General features: G+C 41.3%; 1 protein-coding gene across 2 annotated transcripts in view; it reads left to right on the forward strand.

The window, feature by feature from the left end:
• LOC139101760 (opioid-binding protein/cell adhesion molecule) overlaps positions 1–15,864 on the forward strand; it is a 113,200-nt gene that overhangs the window by 85,650 nt on the left and 11,686 nt on the right. For both annotated transcript variants that reach the window (XM_070655167.1, XM_070655175.1), the window contains one exon: positions 15,669–15,808. In XM_070655167.1, coding sequence (XP_070511268.1) covers positions 15,669–15,808 — 140 coding nt within the window. The remainder of the gene's footprint in view (positions 1–15,668; positions 15,809–15,864) is intronic.

The raw sequence follows: 15,864 nt of genomic DNA on the forward strand, positions 1-15,864 counted from the left end.
ATGTCGCGAGAGAAACTCTGACTGCTCCAGTTCTCGTTCTCTTTCACAGGACGCGCTTGTGCTTTGTGTTCTTCGATAAATATCTGACACATTCAGCTATGGTGACCTCTAACAAACGTCTAACAAACAAATCCATTTGAAACGACCCTGTGTTCCGGCGGAGTGGCACGGAGATTCTTCGCTGATAAAGCGACAAAAGGGTCGCATAATTGACGAGGTGCTTTATCGAAATCGCTCGTACTTGCAGGAGACAATTTTCCCGGTGGCGGCGCGGAATTAAGCCGGGAAATACGCTGATTCTACTTCTAAACGCGCGGGCGGCGGGTACGAGGGGGTACCTGATTGTGAGCTTGTATCTTAATTGTTTTCGGTTGCCGCGCTGACATTAATGCTATTCGTAAACAATGCACCGGTTTCCGTGCTATCGGACTTCTCGTTTTGCCGTGCCGTCCACGTGTGCATTATGATTCACGTAACCTGTGCGGCGCTAGGTTTTTCCTTTCGCGCCGGCACTTAATTCTTTCGCGATACCTCCGCTTTGTATTTACGTGCCGGAGATCGCGGTGTGATTGAAATTTTAATCAAGGAACGCAATTGATTTCTTTTCAAGCGGACACCGCGGTGGTATAATTCAAGTGCCTCTGAAGATGAGAATATATTTTACTTTTAATACACGTACGATCCGTAAGTGGTTTGTAATAACATATCTATAAAATATCCTATAATCGTATATCGTACACAGAGCCATAACTTTATACGTAACGTCATATTTCTAAGCGAAATATGAAATAAAAATCCTAAAGCAAAAATGTCGGGACTATAAAAAAAAAAACTTTTAATGGAAAGCATTTACAGTAGAATAATCAGGTAGCCCGAAGTTTCAGCGCTTAAAGATGATGCAGCGCGAAGCGGCGAAAGTGCTTTTCGGTCTTAAAATTGCGTGTGGTATTCCGTGATCATCAACAGTTTATTATAATATTTCTTACTTTTAACGTCTTGTAATATTTTTACGTAGTCACAATTACGAGCATTTGCAGATTGTACTTACTTTATGTCGAAATATAACTCCGTTAATGATTTCAGCATTATTGTACGTTTAACTTAAAGAAGGGACAGAAGTATATATTTTCTGTATGTTATACCGTTTCGCATAAACTTTATTTAGTTTTTTTTTTTATTGCAAATATTATACTTGATTTTTTTCCCTCGAGAGCCTTTGTTTTAACTTTTTGTTCAGTAATATATCATTAAAACAACTACGGTTACAAGTTGGCTAAGTATCCAATATATCATATTCTCTTTAATTACATATCACGAATGTAAAAAAAGAAAGTTTTTTTTTTCCATTGAAATAAAATACTGTTAATCCTTTCGCGGTCAGAGTTTAAATAAATTATCCGACATAAGAGAGAGTATAAGAGTGGAGCATTTAGTGGACATGAGTATAACTTACACAATAGTACATTTCACGTGTAGAATACGTGTAGTCGCGTAGCGCACCGGAGGTTCCGTAGAGCTCGGCCGCTATATTATGCGGCGACTTAATCGTCCGGGCTCGCAAAGTTTTTATGGGCTATAATTCAAAGTTTTCGCGAGATATTCTTCTGCATGTAAGAACGGGCTCCCCGGCTTATATTTCGAGAGCCTTCCTGTTATTTTATTGTACGAGAAACTATCTGTATCTGATTTTACACGTCCGCGTTTACCCCGATCGTCCCATCTGCCATCAAAAAGTACGTGCGCGTTTATCGGTCTAAAGCACTCGTCGAAGTCTATTGATTCGGGCGTCCGATATAAGTTTAGCAACGAAACCGCGTCGTCGCTTCTCTTTATGCAGCTTTAATGGGGTGACAGCAGACTTCGTTTCATTTTTGCGCTCCGGAGGAAACCGGATCTCTACTCGGCGAGCTTTAACTGTTTCCTCGACTTTCAACTGTGAATAACGACACGATTTCACCAAGAGATTTCTCTCCAACACTATTGCGACTGTAGGCGTCACAGTTGACCCAACGATTCGAACGACGTAGAAACTGTCGGGCAAAATAAAAGTTAGGATCAAAGGCAAAGGATGGACATCGCGCGGGACGAGCCGAGTTTATTGCTTCGGGAAAGAAGTCTCTCTCTCTCTCTCTCTCTCTCTCTCTCTCTCTCTCTCTCTCTCTCTCTCTCTATATATATATATATATATATATATATATATATATATATATATATTTCCTGTTTTCTTAGATATTCTCTCTAGACTCTGGGTGGCGTTTCGGTAGCACCGGGTGTCATATCAAAGAGTGCGAATGCAATCGAAAATTGAAGTAGGCAGAAGTAAAAAAAAAAGTTGGTCAGTCTCCAGCAATCGTCACGAGAAATTGAAAGACGCAGAATTTTATATTAAATTTCTTGTAAAATATTTTTAACGGTACGCGATTTAGTTAAATAATAAAATTACAACGTGTCGATCTGTGGATAATTATTAACAGGTCGAGGCGTTTTTAATTTTTACGTCACATCGCGATAGGCTCTACGTAACACGTGCCTGTGAGTGCGAAATCGCCTTCTCCTTGTTACAGTCGGGGGTGAAAAGCGGACGGTCCGGTGGCTGGCGTACTTAACGATTCAATTATTCTCTCCGCTGCGACGATAAAAGTCGCGGCATTAATTATTATTCTTGCGCGTACCCGGGCGCGGTTCGCGATATTTCAATTTTGCTCGTCGTCCAAGCTGTCGTCGCCCCTTTTATCGGCCCCGACACGGAAGCGCCAGAACGGAGGCGCGTTTTCGGCGCGGGAAAAAAAAAAAAGTGCGAGGATAATTCGTCGCACGTGTGGTCAGAAAAATTCCCGCCACGGCGCGATGTGCTTGTCATAAATGCACCGGAGCCCGAGCATATGCAACGATTTACAGTCGAAGCTTTCTTGCCTCCACCCCCTTTTTCTCTCGGACACTTTTGCACACGTCGATAGATGTGAAAAGACGGAGGCATGAGAGAAAACTTCGATATCTATGGTACATGCGGCGAGCATACGTATCGAGTTGCATACAAAAGACTTCTAATATCATCCTCGCCAAGCCGCGCGCAGCACACGTATATATATTCTATATACTTGGAATATACAACATTTGGAATTCGATGCCGCTTCCACCCGTAAGCTGCCATTTTCTCTGCGCGCCGGTCATTGCGGATTTGCGGCAAACAAATCTAGTAGTTTCGTTCGTTATAAAAATGATACGTGCAACATTCAGTCGGATATTGTTTGGCGTTATGTGCTCTTATATATCGCAAACAATACCTTTACGTAATACAAGCAAAATAATTTCAGATAATATATATATGTATATTATATTGCAGAAAATTATATCGTTATTTAAATCGCTATCGGTAAGGGCTGACTTTGATACGACGCAATTTCGCGTAGTTTTAAATCTTATCGGAGTTGCCGCAACGTAATTGATTAGATGACTAACGATATAGGGGGATTACGCTCTGCAGAAGGCTTGAAAACACCGTTTAATGGATGGTGGCTTGCCGAACTATTTGCGCAAGGTGCTACGCGGAGGAACAATGTGAGCCTCTTCTTTACAAGCTGACCTCCCTTGATGCGGGTGCTAATTTACCGCTGTGAACATTCCGGGGTTCGTTCGATGGCGGTGGTATAACGTTTCACAAAGTACCGGTAGTGTGCATCGTTTCGACAAGAAGTTATCGTTTGTGACACATAAATGAACGTAATATGCAAACAAAACCTATTTCCGATTCGTGACGAAATAAAGCGAAAGAAACTCCCAAGGTGCGAGCGGAAATGGAAATTGTTTTAATAGAAGAAGGGATTTACATGCAAATAAACACGGCGGGTGGAATCTTGCGGGGAAAGCTTTGCGGTTGCGGCCACAGATGATAGCTCTGATATTGGAGAAACAACGGCGTTAAAGCGCCGGTTCATAAAAATCGAGAGACGGGAAATTAAGAAACCGCGCCGCCAATGAAGCGTAAGCGAAAGATACGGAAAAACCGGGCGGTGAAACGTCGGAAAAATAGGAAGGTGAAGTAAACGGAAATGGCGACGGGGGTTCATTAGAGCTATTTCGCGACGTTTATTCACATCAGACTGTGAGGCGCTACAAAGAACCCGTTATGTTCGAGATGGAGGACGATGATGCACCGGGATTATTCATTCGAATGAATCCGCGTCGAGTGCTAGGTCGCTAATAATGCAGGGAAATCACGATGTGTCTACGTCAGTCTAATGGCCCGTCGAGGCGACAACAGGGCCTTTAACTAAAGACGAGCGATACATCTCGGGCGTGCTGAAGCATACAAGAGATTTAGCGCGTAATGGAGACTTCTTCTCGACAGCGCCGCTCGCCGATGAAAATTTTCGCCTGAATAATCGCCTGAATAATCATCCGCGTGCAATTATTCGCGCAACGCCACACTGCGACCAACGCCGCATGAATTTTCGATGACGCTCTAATGATACGTTCGCAAAATGCGCTAAATGACATTGAGAAAGATGTATGATCTTCGGTTAAGTAATAGTCTGATAAAATTTTTTTTTTTTGCCCCTTAATAAGGAAATAAACGAGTGAGTTGTTGCGTGCCGCGGGTATATTGTATGCACTGACAGAGTGACGGATGTCTCGCGAACTTTTTTTTTTTTTTTTTTTTTTTTTTGCTGCTCAACCGTTGTCGCGTGCTGCGGGAATTACGACGCGAACGAATCGTGACTTGGTGCTTTTTCCCGCGGCGCTATTACGGTTTATTGCGTTACGTAATCTTATTAAGCTTTATAAATTATATTTTTCATTAAGTATCGAAGCCTGCATTTCACGGGACAGCACGCGAAAACGGTGGACGATGAATTTTACGATGAAACAAGCGCGATGCTGCCGCGGACGGACGAATTTTCAGGTCGGCGTAAAAGCGGAATAATGAATTATCCATCGAGACGCACGGTCATGAAATATTCAGCTCGGACATGATTTGCCGTATGATTTCCATGCGAAAAACCGTACGTTGAAAAATCTCTTCTCGGTAATAATTTCCTCCGGCACCGCGGGATATTTCTCAGTTTAGTCGGACACGGCGCGATATCTCATCTTACTCGCATTATGACTGGCCGAGCCAATTTCGCGCAAGAAGGTCCTTCCGATGGGACGACGGGAGAGACGAGAGCGGATTACTTAATCATGCCTGATGCTGTTTACCCTCGGCGCTCAAAAAGAAGCGAAAGAGGCAGCACGGCCGTAACGTTCTTGCGATCCACCAACCTTTATTGCGATGCGCCGCGGCGGACAGCCGGGAACGACGACGCCCTCCAGAACTGTCAGACTGAAAAATCGACCGTAGCCTTTTTCTCCGAGACAGTTCTGGAGCGTCGCAATTGCGGCGCCTGTCAAATTGGCATTCCGGGATAACAGCTACAGCAGATGCCACGACTTCGAGCGGCGGGGGCCCTCCTTAATTCGAGCTTCCTGCCCGTGTCGTCGCGTGACACGATCCCTTCCTACCCCCCCTCCCCCTTTTTCCGCCCCGTGCATCGTTATTAGTACACCCGATGCAACGTGGTACATTTCACCGTTAAGTTAATTCGAATTCTACAGATGCATAATATCCTGCCAGCCGATAGAACATTATAAATGCAATCAGCCCCCCGGATCGCGCAAAGTAATTTTTTCGAAAAAAAAAAGCCAATACCGTTTAGGACTTTGCCGCGTTCGCGTTATTACTTCACGGGCACTCTCCGATAAAACTGGCATTAGAAGATAATCAATACGGAAAAATGACTGCGTATTTTGCGCGTCAGAGTTGATTGAAAAATGCACGTTGCTCGCATTTACACGTCGGCAGTATTTCAATCAGTCACAGGCATTCCTTTGTCGGAGAAATATTGCTTTCTATGAGCGCGCGAATGTTGGTGGGTGCATCAACGAATATAAATGGCCGTCGCGATCTGCTCATTAACCTCGGGGATTCGTGTATGTGCGCGAAGCAACCGAACACGCTTGCCATATGTAATATTGCATTCGGTTTCGATAACACTTTATAAAGACGCGATAAGCGCATTTTGTCACGAATTTTCCCACGTCGAGCAATATTTATCACTTATCGCTTCGCTCTTGTATAAAATTACGCTCATATCGCGGAAGGGATATCGGCATTTAGATTAATCATTAAAATGTGATAGATCCATTTAAAGATAGAAACGCTATCAGGGGCCATTGACTCTTTTTATGGCAGTTTAATTTGAAAAGTAATTTTAGATTGAAACGTCGAACGCAGTTGTAAAATATAAATGCTGGAATCAGGTACGAGATTACTTCCGTAGTTAAGACTTTATGAAGAGGTCGTCGGAATGAGAAAGTTTTAGTGCTTACATTTTGGCATTGCGCAAACAGGAATAAGCAGACAAGGAGATTGGCATACAGAAATGCGCTGAATTGCTTTCTGATGACGAAAGTTGCAAGGGGATGGAAAAAGCGTGGCGATAAAAAAACGAGAGGATAACAGAACGTATATTAAAAGAAGCTTCATGCTTTTTTATTTTATTCGAGGGTATTCGGAGGTATTGCTCCGGTGTCACTTATGCTGATTGCCGTCTTGTTCACGTTCAGAATGCTTATTAAAGGAAATTAAGCGTCATTATCTATCGCGGCGATTTTGAAAATAAATTTTAAAATGCACGAGGCAGAAAAACGAATGCTTATTTTTTTTTTATACCATTTCCCGTGAATGTACTGTACTATTTCTATTACCTTTATACTGTTCAATTTACACGATAATTAGCAAACTCAAGCTAAATAAATCTGAATACAATCTAGCCACGCAAACGTGCACTATTTTATAGTTGTAAAAATTTCTGTGTTACGCGAAATGAATTTTTTCGTAACAGGTACTGCTCTTTTAAAGTCACATCCTGCGGGAGTAATTCACGGAACGTCGCAATCATATATTCGGTACATTTGTTCTCATTTCAAAAGTTTTACGCATTAAATCGCGGGACCAGGCGGCAAAAGTTCAGCCAATGCTATGAGATAATGGGGTGGGTTATTCGCATCATGTTTCATTTGGGACGAGTGTATGATCCGACTGCCGGTCGAATTTTTCCCGGCCAATACGAAACATTCGCGTTATAATGTAAAATGGGAACGTTCACGATTTTATTTTAGGTCACAATCGATTATTTACGGACATTCGTCACTTCTTGCTTCTATACATTTTCACATGTAATCGTTTTGTCAGTTTCTTTCGCTAGAACTGAAAGTGTGGGGATCGCTAGAGAGTTTCTGTCTCAAGGGATTCGAAGCCGTTAAAGATCGATGAGGTATTGACAAGAGATATTTGTAACGTGCGAGACAGTCCGATAAATTTGCGAGAGCGGCTGCGCATGTAAAATTTGTTACGTCCACATAACGTATTCGAATTAAATATTATTAATATTTCGGACAATGAGATTTTACTAAAGTTATTATGCGTTATACGTTATAGACGAATTACGCGCGAATTAAATATTATAATTTTTGTTTAATTGTACGGTTTGTACGATTTGCCATGACGCTGAAATCATAAGGCATGCAAAAATTACTAGCTCATTGATTCGATGCGCAGCGACAGAGTAACAGTAACAGCAACGCGACGACAGCGTAACATAAAATATAAAATATAAATTGAAGAGACGTTCAAAATAATTTCCACTGATTAAAAAAATATATATAAAAAAAAAAAATTGTACGCGCCTCTAATTAACTTTTTAATTGAACAATGAAAAATCAAGTTATTTATTATCAAGATTTCTAGCAAATTTTTTTTTTTTTTAAAGTTAACCATATTAACACCTCGAAAGCGGAGTGAGATGAGAACGTAGGTGAAGGTAACACCTAAAAATATGAGAGTCGACGAGCGTGGGTTAACTCGAGTACGTTTCGGCGTTGTCGTAGGATATGTTATAAGTCGGCGTTATGTAGTCGGGTGCCGAAAGAAAGATAGAAGAGGAAAGCAAGCAGGTGAATAGATAGGTAGACTCGGCGGGAAGGTGGAAAGATAGGTAGGAAGGAAGGAAGGAAGGAAGGAAGGAAGGAAGGAAGGATATGCGCGTAGCCCAGGACGACATATCTGAGCTTGCAGCCTGCAACTTTTCCCATCAGCGCGCAGCAAGCCCCGAGCTTGTTATGCGAAGCTTGAAGCATGTAACGCCAGATGCCACATATTGGCTCGCACCTGACCCACGCCATTCCGTCTGAATCGCCCACCCTCCGTAACAGACGGGACCGGACTTGATCCTTTTTCCGTCTGTCCTTCTGGTCTTTTCGATTTCACGTTACGCCCGATGAAAGGTTTGACTCCGCGAACCTGTTTGTCCACGCGTCTTCGCGATTATTTCTTCTCGTCGACCGTATTTCTTGTATCGAGTTGTCATTGCGCGGAACTGCTACCTCAACAGCGAAGAGATTTGTAACAAAAGACAAGTTCTCTTTACAGCTCGAGTTCTACGTTAAAAAGAGGGACTGAATTGAATTCTGAATAACAAGACGAGATATAAATTTCTCCTACAAAATAATATTGCAGCAATATTTTATTTAGTTATGCTGTGAGCTGTAATAAGAAAAAAGAAAAGAAAATCTTATCGAAAATTGTAACGTCTGACTTTTCATCGACGCGCTAAATCTTACCGTTGTGCAATATTTCGCAGGGAGCGTACGCACCGTCGAAAATGAGGCCAACGAAATTTGCGTTAAGCTCAGGTGGCTTCTATATCGATTTATCCATTCTTTCTCTTTATAGATACCGTAAAATATACTATCGCGCCATGTGTAATAGCAGTAAATCAATCATTCTGGCCTCTATATCGATGATATAGAGCGCTATAAAATTTTACGCTAGTTCTTATAACACTCATTTTTTTTTTTTTTTTTTTTTGGCCGACAACCGGACCAATTTCCATTTTTCATTAATTATCCCCGTGAGTTTTTCGCGCTAGTCGTCGGTGCACAATTACCTTTACATGTGCCGTAATGACTCCAATGATATAATCGCGCATAGCATGGTTTAATACGGCAATGTATTCTTCGTAAGCTTAAATTTAACGCATTTCCCTTCTCGCTTGCAGCATATTTCGCTATTTTCATCGCGACGCTTTGTATTTTTTTTCTGTACGAGAGTTAATTACCTGGCATTCGCGAACGCAATTATGCAACAACTCTCACTCAGTTTATTATTTAGCTACGGGAAAATCTTTTGCCGAGAAATATGACTCGCGATCTTCCTGGCGGAAAATATCACAGTTTATTTTTAGTCATCGATCACTCCTTCGTAAAAAAAAGAACCTTCAGCATTGCGTAACACATAATTAAATCATACAAATTGATTTATTGATGTACATCTATTTATAAATTTATTTTACGACACTATATTTTTAGAAGCAAAAATCTTTTTTGTACTCTCCGCCTCTGTCGAGATGGTTTTTTTTTTTTTTTCAGAAAAAGATTCGAAAACCGTGACTCGTGATCTGAATTTTTACGACATTATGTCAGAAAGTTTGGCTCTTCCAATAGTATGTTCGCCGCAGCCTCCGCGGACTTTTTTACGTGCCCCGATCGGAAAAAGAAGTCACGGGAACGATAAGGTATTGCGCCTCCTCGCGCCGCAACGGCAAATCCAGGATAATCCGGTGAATTCCTGCGGAGACAACGGGAGACAGAGTTTCGTTTCTAGGTGGAGCATGTGGCTGCGTATTCGCGCGATATTCTTTGCACCTAGAGTTTTGCCCCGCTTCGTCGCGCACGTATTTAGGTTTACGCCGCGTAAAACCTGCTCGACAAAACCGCTAAACTCGCTGGGAGAGCGGAGGGGATTTTTACAGGCTGCCTTCTTCTCTTACTTCGCGCGAGAGGTAAAAGATCGCGGTCATGTCTAAATTTACGGACCGTAAACTCACAGTTTGGCTGAATGCAAAATCTTCAGGATAATGAAAAAAAGCTCTCGTCGACGTTCAACCTCCGATTCACGTGCCAGTTAGACTTATAACTAAGAGTTAATTGGGTTTTATCTGGCCAATTAGAATTTCTACATGGCGAGGATTGATATGCAAACTAGCTATTATTACGACACTTGAAGCACCTAGTCTAATAACTTAAAACTTTTTATAACTTTGTTTTTAATAATTTTAATACTAAAAATACTGAAGTTATAAATAGAAAATATTAAAAAAAAAGTTTTTGTATTTAACTTTGGATATAAAAGATTAAAATTTATATTTTCGTACCAAGTAAAAAAAAAAAAAAATGAAAAAGTCAGCAAAAATTCAAGTTCTGTTGAAACAAATTTGGTAAAGCTATTAAGCCTTGACTCGTCGCCATGCATGATCGTTGCGGGCATTGTGGAAAATTGTTCTTACCAAACAGCGCTTTACATTCGCTGGCCTGATGAAAAGTTCCCGTAAAAGTTTGCAATGTCTGTCCGGCCGATTCGCAGGCAAAATCCCGACGGAGGTCGGCAGGAAGGGAATAACAAAGAAACTTCGCAACTCCCTTTAAGTCAGGAAACGAGGGGCTGCGACGAGGTTCCTTGCTCGAGATCTACAGACCGCGCGCTTATATTTCTAACCATTAAGAAGTCCACCAAGCGACGTATTTTTACGAAGAAAAGTGTAGAAAAGATGTGTTCGCTATAAACGATTGCTTTTGCTTATGTAAAAGTTATAAAGGACTTCGGCCTTTCAACGAAATCATAAACCGTTTAATTTTAATTAATTCGTCTTCTTAGACGCGGAAGTATTAAAACATACTTTTGTAAAATACGATTAATGTATAAATTTTTTTCTTGATAAGTGACTTTTTTTTTCACACGGTAATTTTTGCGCGCAGCTGAAAGAAATCAGACAACGTTGTCTAACGTAGGTATTAAAAAAGGTTAATCTCGACGGTGCGCTGGAAATTTATAAATATAAGTAATAGTATTCCGAATGAAACATGTGCAAAGATAAATCTTTTGAGCGCGAACTTTGTAAAAATTTCTGTTGGCTCTTGGTGCTCTTTTCTACGTTAAAAGGCATCGAAGAAAGGAGTACTTATTATCTGACATGAAGAACAGTAGAAGAATAGTAGAAAATGCTTCGTCCATATAATGAATTCAGTTTGAGGGTGCACGTTTGAGCGCGCAAAGATCAAGCGACGTTGCTCCTTTCATCTTTCCGTTCCGATTGAATAAATATGATCCATAATTTCGAAGCAATAAAAATTTCTTGTCGAGTATTAAAAGTCTTTGTAGCCTTGTGAGATTTTTCACAGACGAACTAATCACCGAGAAATTAAAATTATTCGCTGGCTGGCCGAATTGACACCGTAATGAGTACCTATCTACTCCTGCGCGATGACTCACGAAAGCGTATTTTCCGTGCTGTTTTTCTTTTTCCTGCCTCATTGCGCATTCTAGTGGGTAAATTTCGCGCCACAAACCTTTTACGATCTTCGTAAAGTCACGCTGTTACCACTGGTTCTGACGTTAAAAGATGCACGTACTGGTACGAACACGAGGATCGTACGCATATTGTTTCACTCACGCAACGGGTTGTTGTAAAAAAAGTGTGTGAGAGAGAGAGACAGAGAGAGAGAGAGAGAGAAAGAGAGAAGAAAGAAGAATAATCAGCGAGAGAAACAAAATATACTGCGAGCTTATAAATTTCTCTACCTACTCGACTGCCACTGAAATTCACTGCGGATCCGTAAGCGGAAAAAAATTTCTAGGTCGAACGCGAAGAAGGTGGAGTTCGCGAGTTGCGTATAGAAGAATTTGAGAATAAATTTCACGCTCTATGCTCGAATTAAATTCCACGGTATAACAAAAAAAAAAAAAAAAACCCTATGTCCGGCGAAAGGGAAAAAAAAAGAAGATAGTATAAACCCAAACGGTTCTCCGCCGGAATGGTTTGGTATACGATAAAGCTGATGGCCCGTCTAGTGAGTGTGTGTACTAAAAATACGATATAAAATGTTACATTGACTTGAAAACGGATTACGTTATGCTTGAATAAGATACTTTACTCGTCGCTTTGTTTGCCAAGAAAAAAAAAAAAATATTTATACAAGTCAAATTCTTTGATTTAATGAAAAAAAATATCGCATATTGCTTCTTGAAATTCAAATGGGATACGCCGGCAACAGGGAAACGTATGAGTAATTTAATAATTTTTTTCATTTAGTCCTTCGTAAGATTTAAAAACATGCTGACGATAGTCTGTAGGAAAAGCGATTCCACCGGAGGTTCGTTTATTAAGCGTCAGTGATATTGAACATCCGAGGCACATATCTTCAAAGGGATTTCCTACTCACGGATATTTCCTATCCCCAGATATTCCGCGCAACACGGACGAGCTAAGAACAATGCACGAAATTAAATTCTTTTGAGTATAGAGAAGCTATGCGGACGGGTTAGGTACAGGGGAATACCATCCGATTCTATTTTTTCGTATAACAAGTAAAGTGTGAACGTGGCGCGCGTAAGGAATTCGTGAAATTTGCGGAAGCAAGCCCGTCGATTTTTTTTCTTTTTTTTTTACGCGATACATATTTAATCATTCGCATCACTGATTTAACCCTCTTCGTCCGAAATGCGCCGGGCAGCGATTCATTGACGTTTTTAACGTGAGCTGAACAGCGATGTGTCAACAGATATCGGGGACAAATTCGAAAACACATTTCCGGTTAAATGAAATATAATAAAACAAGTGTTTACGACCGTATACGACCGCATACAATAGCTACGCGATACGCAAGCAGCGTGACGGATGTCTATCCCCGCGTGCGAGGGTGGCCGTGTAACGGCAAATGGCATGTGATCTGTCCCCCGATGCCAATCGTTGGAAAATTTCGGTCGTGGTAGAATGGCCGGATCAATGTTTCGCGAGTTGCTGCATTGGCCTTCTGATGGGCAAAACGACCGCTTCTGCATGCAGTACACGAATCGCTCTGGACATTCCACTCGCTAACTGTCAGGAGTGCATTCTTTTCTTTCTCTCTCTCTATATCTCGTTCGGTGTGTTTCCGTAAACCACATTTTCTCATTTTTTTTATTTTCTCTGCTTTTTTCTTTCCTTCTTCTTCTTCTTTTTTTTTTTTTTTTTTTTTTAATATGTTTTTTAATTAAAAATTAGAATCGCCGATGCATAATTAGAGATCTTTAATCTTTAAAAAACTCTGCATATTAGAAGGTATATTATTGGCGTTGTAACGAACGTGGAACATACGTGCTTGAGTGTGTTGAAAATGTAGAAGCGTTGTACGGTATCAACGGTAACGATGTGGCAACAAGTGCTTTTAACGTTTCTTAATAGTGATGCTCGTTGCATTCTTGGGAAAGCACTCGACATGCTACTCTCAAAAGACTCTGCCGTAACAGTTTCGCGGGATGATGAAACACGATGTGGCCGTCGGTGAGGCGGGAACGAGGCAGAGAGAAGCAAGGAGATGCGTCTTGCGGTGTGTCCGGACTATTCGGATGAATTCTTAAAGTAACGTTTCCTTTGTTCGTACCACATTCCTCCTTTTTGCCCTTTTCCGGCATCATCGGTATGCCTGTTTTCTTAGCATCCCGCGCTCGATTCTTTTAAAATCCAGTTTCTCTCCGCGCTACATAGGCACGACATCCACGGTACAGTTCTTACTTACACATGTTATTCCCGTTCTATTTTATTCTTTGCGAGATCTTTTCGCAAAATGGATATATGTAAGACATACGTGGTACGTTTAAAGCAACCATCATGCATCGTTAAACATTCAAAAATTCAAAGCGAAGACGCGGCTCGTTTTTTTTACTCAATTTCCCCCTTGTATCGCAGCGCGCGGCATAGTTTTTCCTCGCTCGCGGTGTCTTTCAAGAATCCAATTTTTCTTCGGCGTAACGCACACTCTGAGCCGGGCGGTAAGAAATTCCTCGAGTCTTCGCGACTTTCGCAACAAGTGAGTTTCATTTAATTTCGCGGTGATCTGTTATGCGGGCAATACCTCGGATTTAATTCGAACGTGATAACGCCATGTGAAATTAATACGAGCGGCATTACCGACGCGGGCGTATGCAACGTACGCCGTTCTCCGTTCTCTTTCTTTTTGCTTGGGGTTCCGGTGGTAAGAAAAGCTCGGGAGGAGTACCCGATCTGTCAAGGCCAGCTGCCGAGGGAGGAAAGAGGGGCGAACTACTTGATTTACGCCTTTCTTCCATCTTTACTCGCGGACCATCCTCTTTGCCTTTCTCCGCCTTTCTCTTATTCTTCCCTTGAATGCCCTATTTCATCAGCTTAATTCGCCCGGGGACGCGAGTGGTCCTAAGTGTTATAAACTAACTTTCTATTTTACTTTTCGGTTGTAAACAGTTTTAAATATAACAATGGCGTACCAGTAATTTTTTTTTTTCTCTCACTCCCTCGCAAAGTTCGTCTATCACTACGGCACGCATCAACGTAATAATAAAACCTATCCCGAAGTACGAAGATTTCGACCGATTCCGCATAAACTTTTACCCCTTGAACATCTCTCCGCGGATCTTTAACGAGTTTTATGATTCTTAGGAAGTTTCTTAGGAATGATTATATTCGAGGTTTGTAGTTGCAAAACTCGTTAAATCCACTGTAAGCTATTTTGAGCAGGGACAGGAAGGGCTAATTGCTTGTCTATAAGTTAACGGGGCTCTGTTATTTATACACGCGGTATTTCCCCTTTGTCAACGAGATTTGCGTACTTATTTAAATATTAGCAGATTAAATTTATGTTTTAAACTGCATTTACGTTTTATGCACCGCGCGCCCGCGCTCTCTTCGCACTCCGCACATCTTTTTAATTATTTTTATTTATTCTACACGCGTATGAATATTCTCAAAGTAATAAATAGACGTCCGGGGTGTAAATTATATTTCATAGGATATAACTTTACGGGCTACGTTTTTATGTACGTTTCAGATAAGCTTTTTCTACGGGGGAGAGATTTGCGCCGTATAATTTTTTAGGGGTTACATGGAGAGGGTGGTTATTTTGTTTGTCTGCGCTGTGGTTGTGAACTGCGGAGCGAATCTGTTTACTACCCGGTGTGTTGCGGCGCGGTATAAAAAAAAAAAAAGAGGTCTTTCGTCCGCACAGCGAGAACGATGATAAATTTCTGATATAAACTGCCCCCCGGTTTCGCGTTCCTTCAGAAGCTCTTCAAGAGCGTTCTTATTGCCACCTGCTATCACCGTAAATTATTGTCGTCTGTCATCGGCTACAATATTATTTTTCAACGCTGCAAAATTATGCGAATATATTTATTACGTGAAGAGGGTAAACGTTTGTTAACCAGTTGAATAAAGTATAAAAATAGAAGAGAGAAAAAAAAAAAGTGTTTAGCTTAATTGTGCGACTTTTCCGGTCTCATTTTGTTCATTATCGCATCTTCTTGCAAATTCCGTTGCTCGCTGTATATTTTCCTCAAAAAAGCGTTTTATCAGAAGCATCTGCTTTTTATTTTGCAATATTTCGTAACATTTTACTACATTTTACTAAGTTTTTTTCCTCTCGAAAAAAAAGAAAAAAAACTCACATAAAAAAAAAAAAGAAAATTCTAAAGGAACCACTCGTTCTTTACTTCACGAAACGTGCGCAATAACGGCAACCGTTGTCAAGGTTCAGACGGAGCATTTTGCTTTCTGTTTCAGCGTCAAGACGGACATGGGCGCAGCTGGTGCGGTGTCTAGGCTCTACATTGCAAATGCGAATAAAAAGGACAGCGGGAACTATAGCTGCGCTCTGGCGAATGTAGCAGCAGCCACGATGGTGTCCGTCCACGTGCTAAACGGTATGCTTCCGCTATGAATATTTTCCTACTTCGACGCATTTCCATACATCGGTGAT

The sequence above is a fragment of the Cardiocondyla obscurior genome, linkage group LG01 (genome assembly GCF_019399895.1).
Source record: "Cardiocondyla obscurior isolate alpha-2009 linkage group LG01, Cobs3.1, whole genome shotgun sequence".
In the NCBI taxonomy this organism is placed as follows: domain Eukaryota; kingdom Metazoa; phylum Arthropoda; class Insecta; order Hymenoptera; family Formicidae; genus Cardiocondyla; species Cardiocondyla obscurior.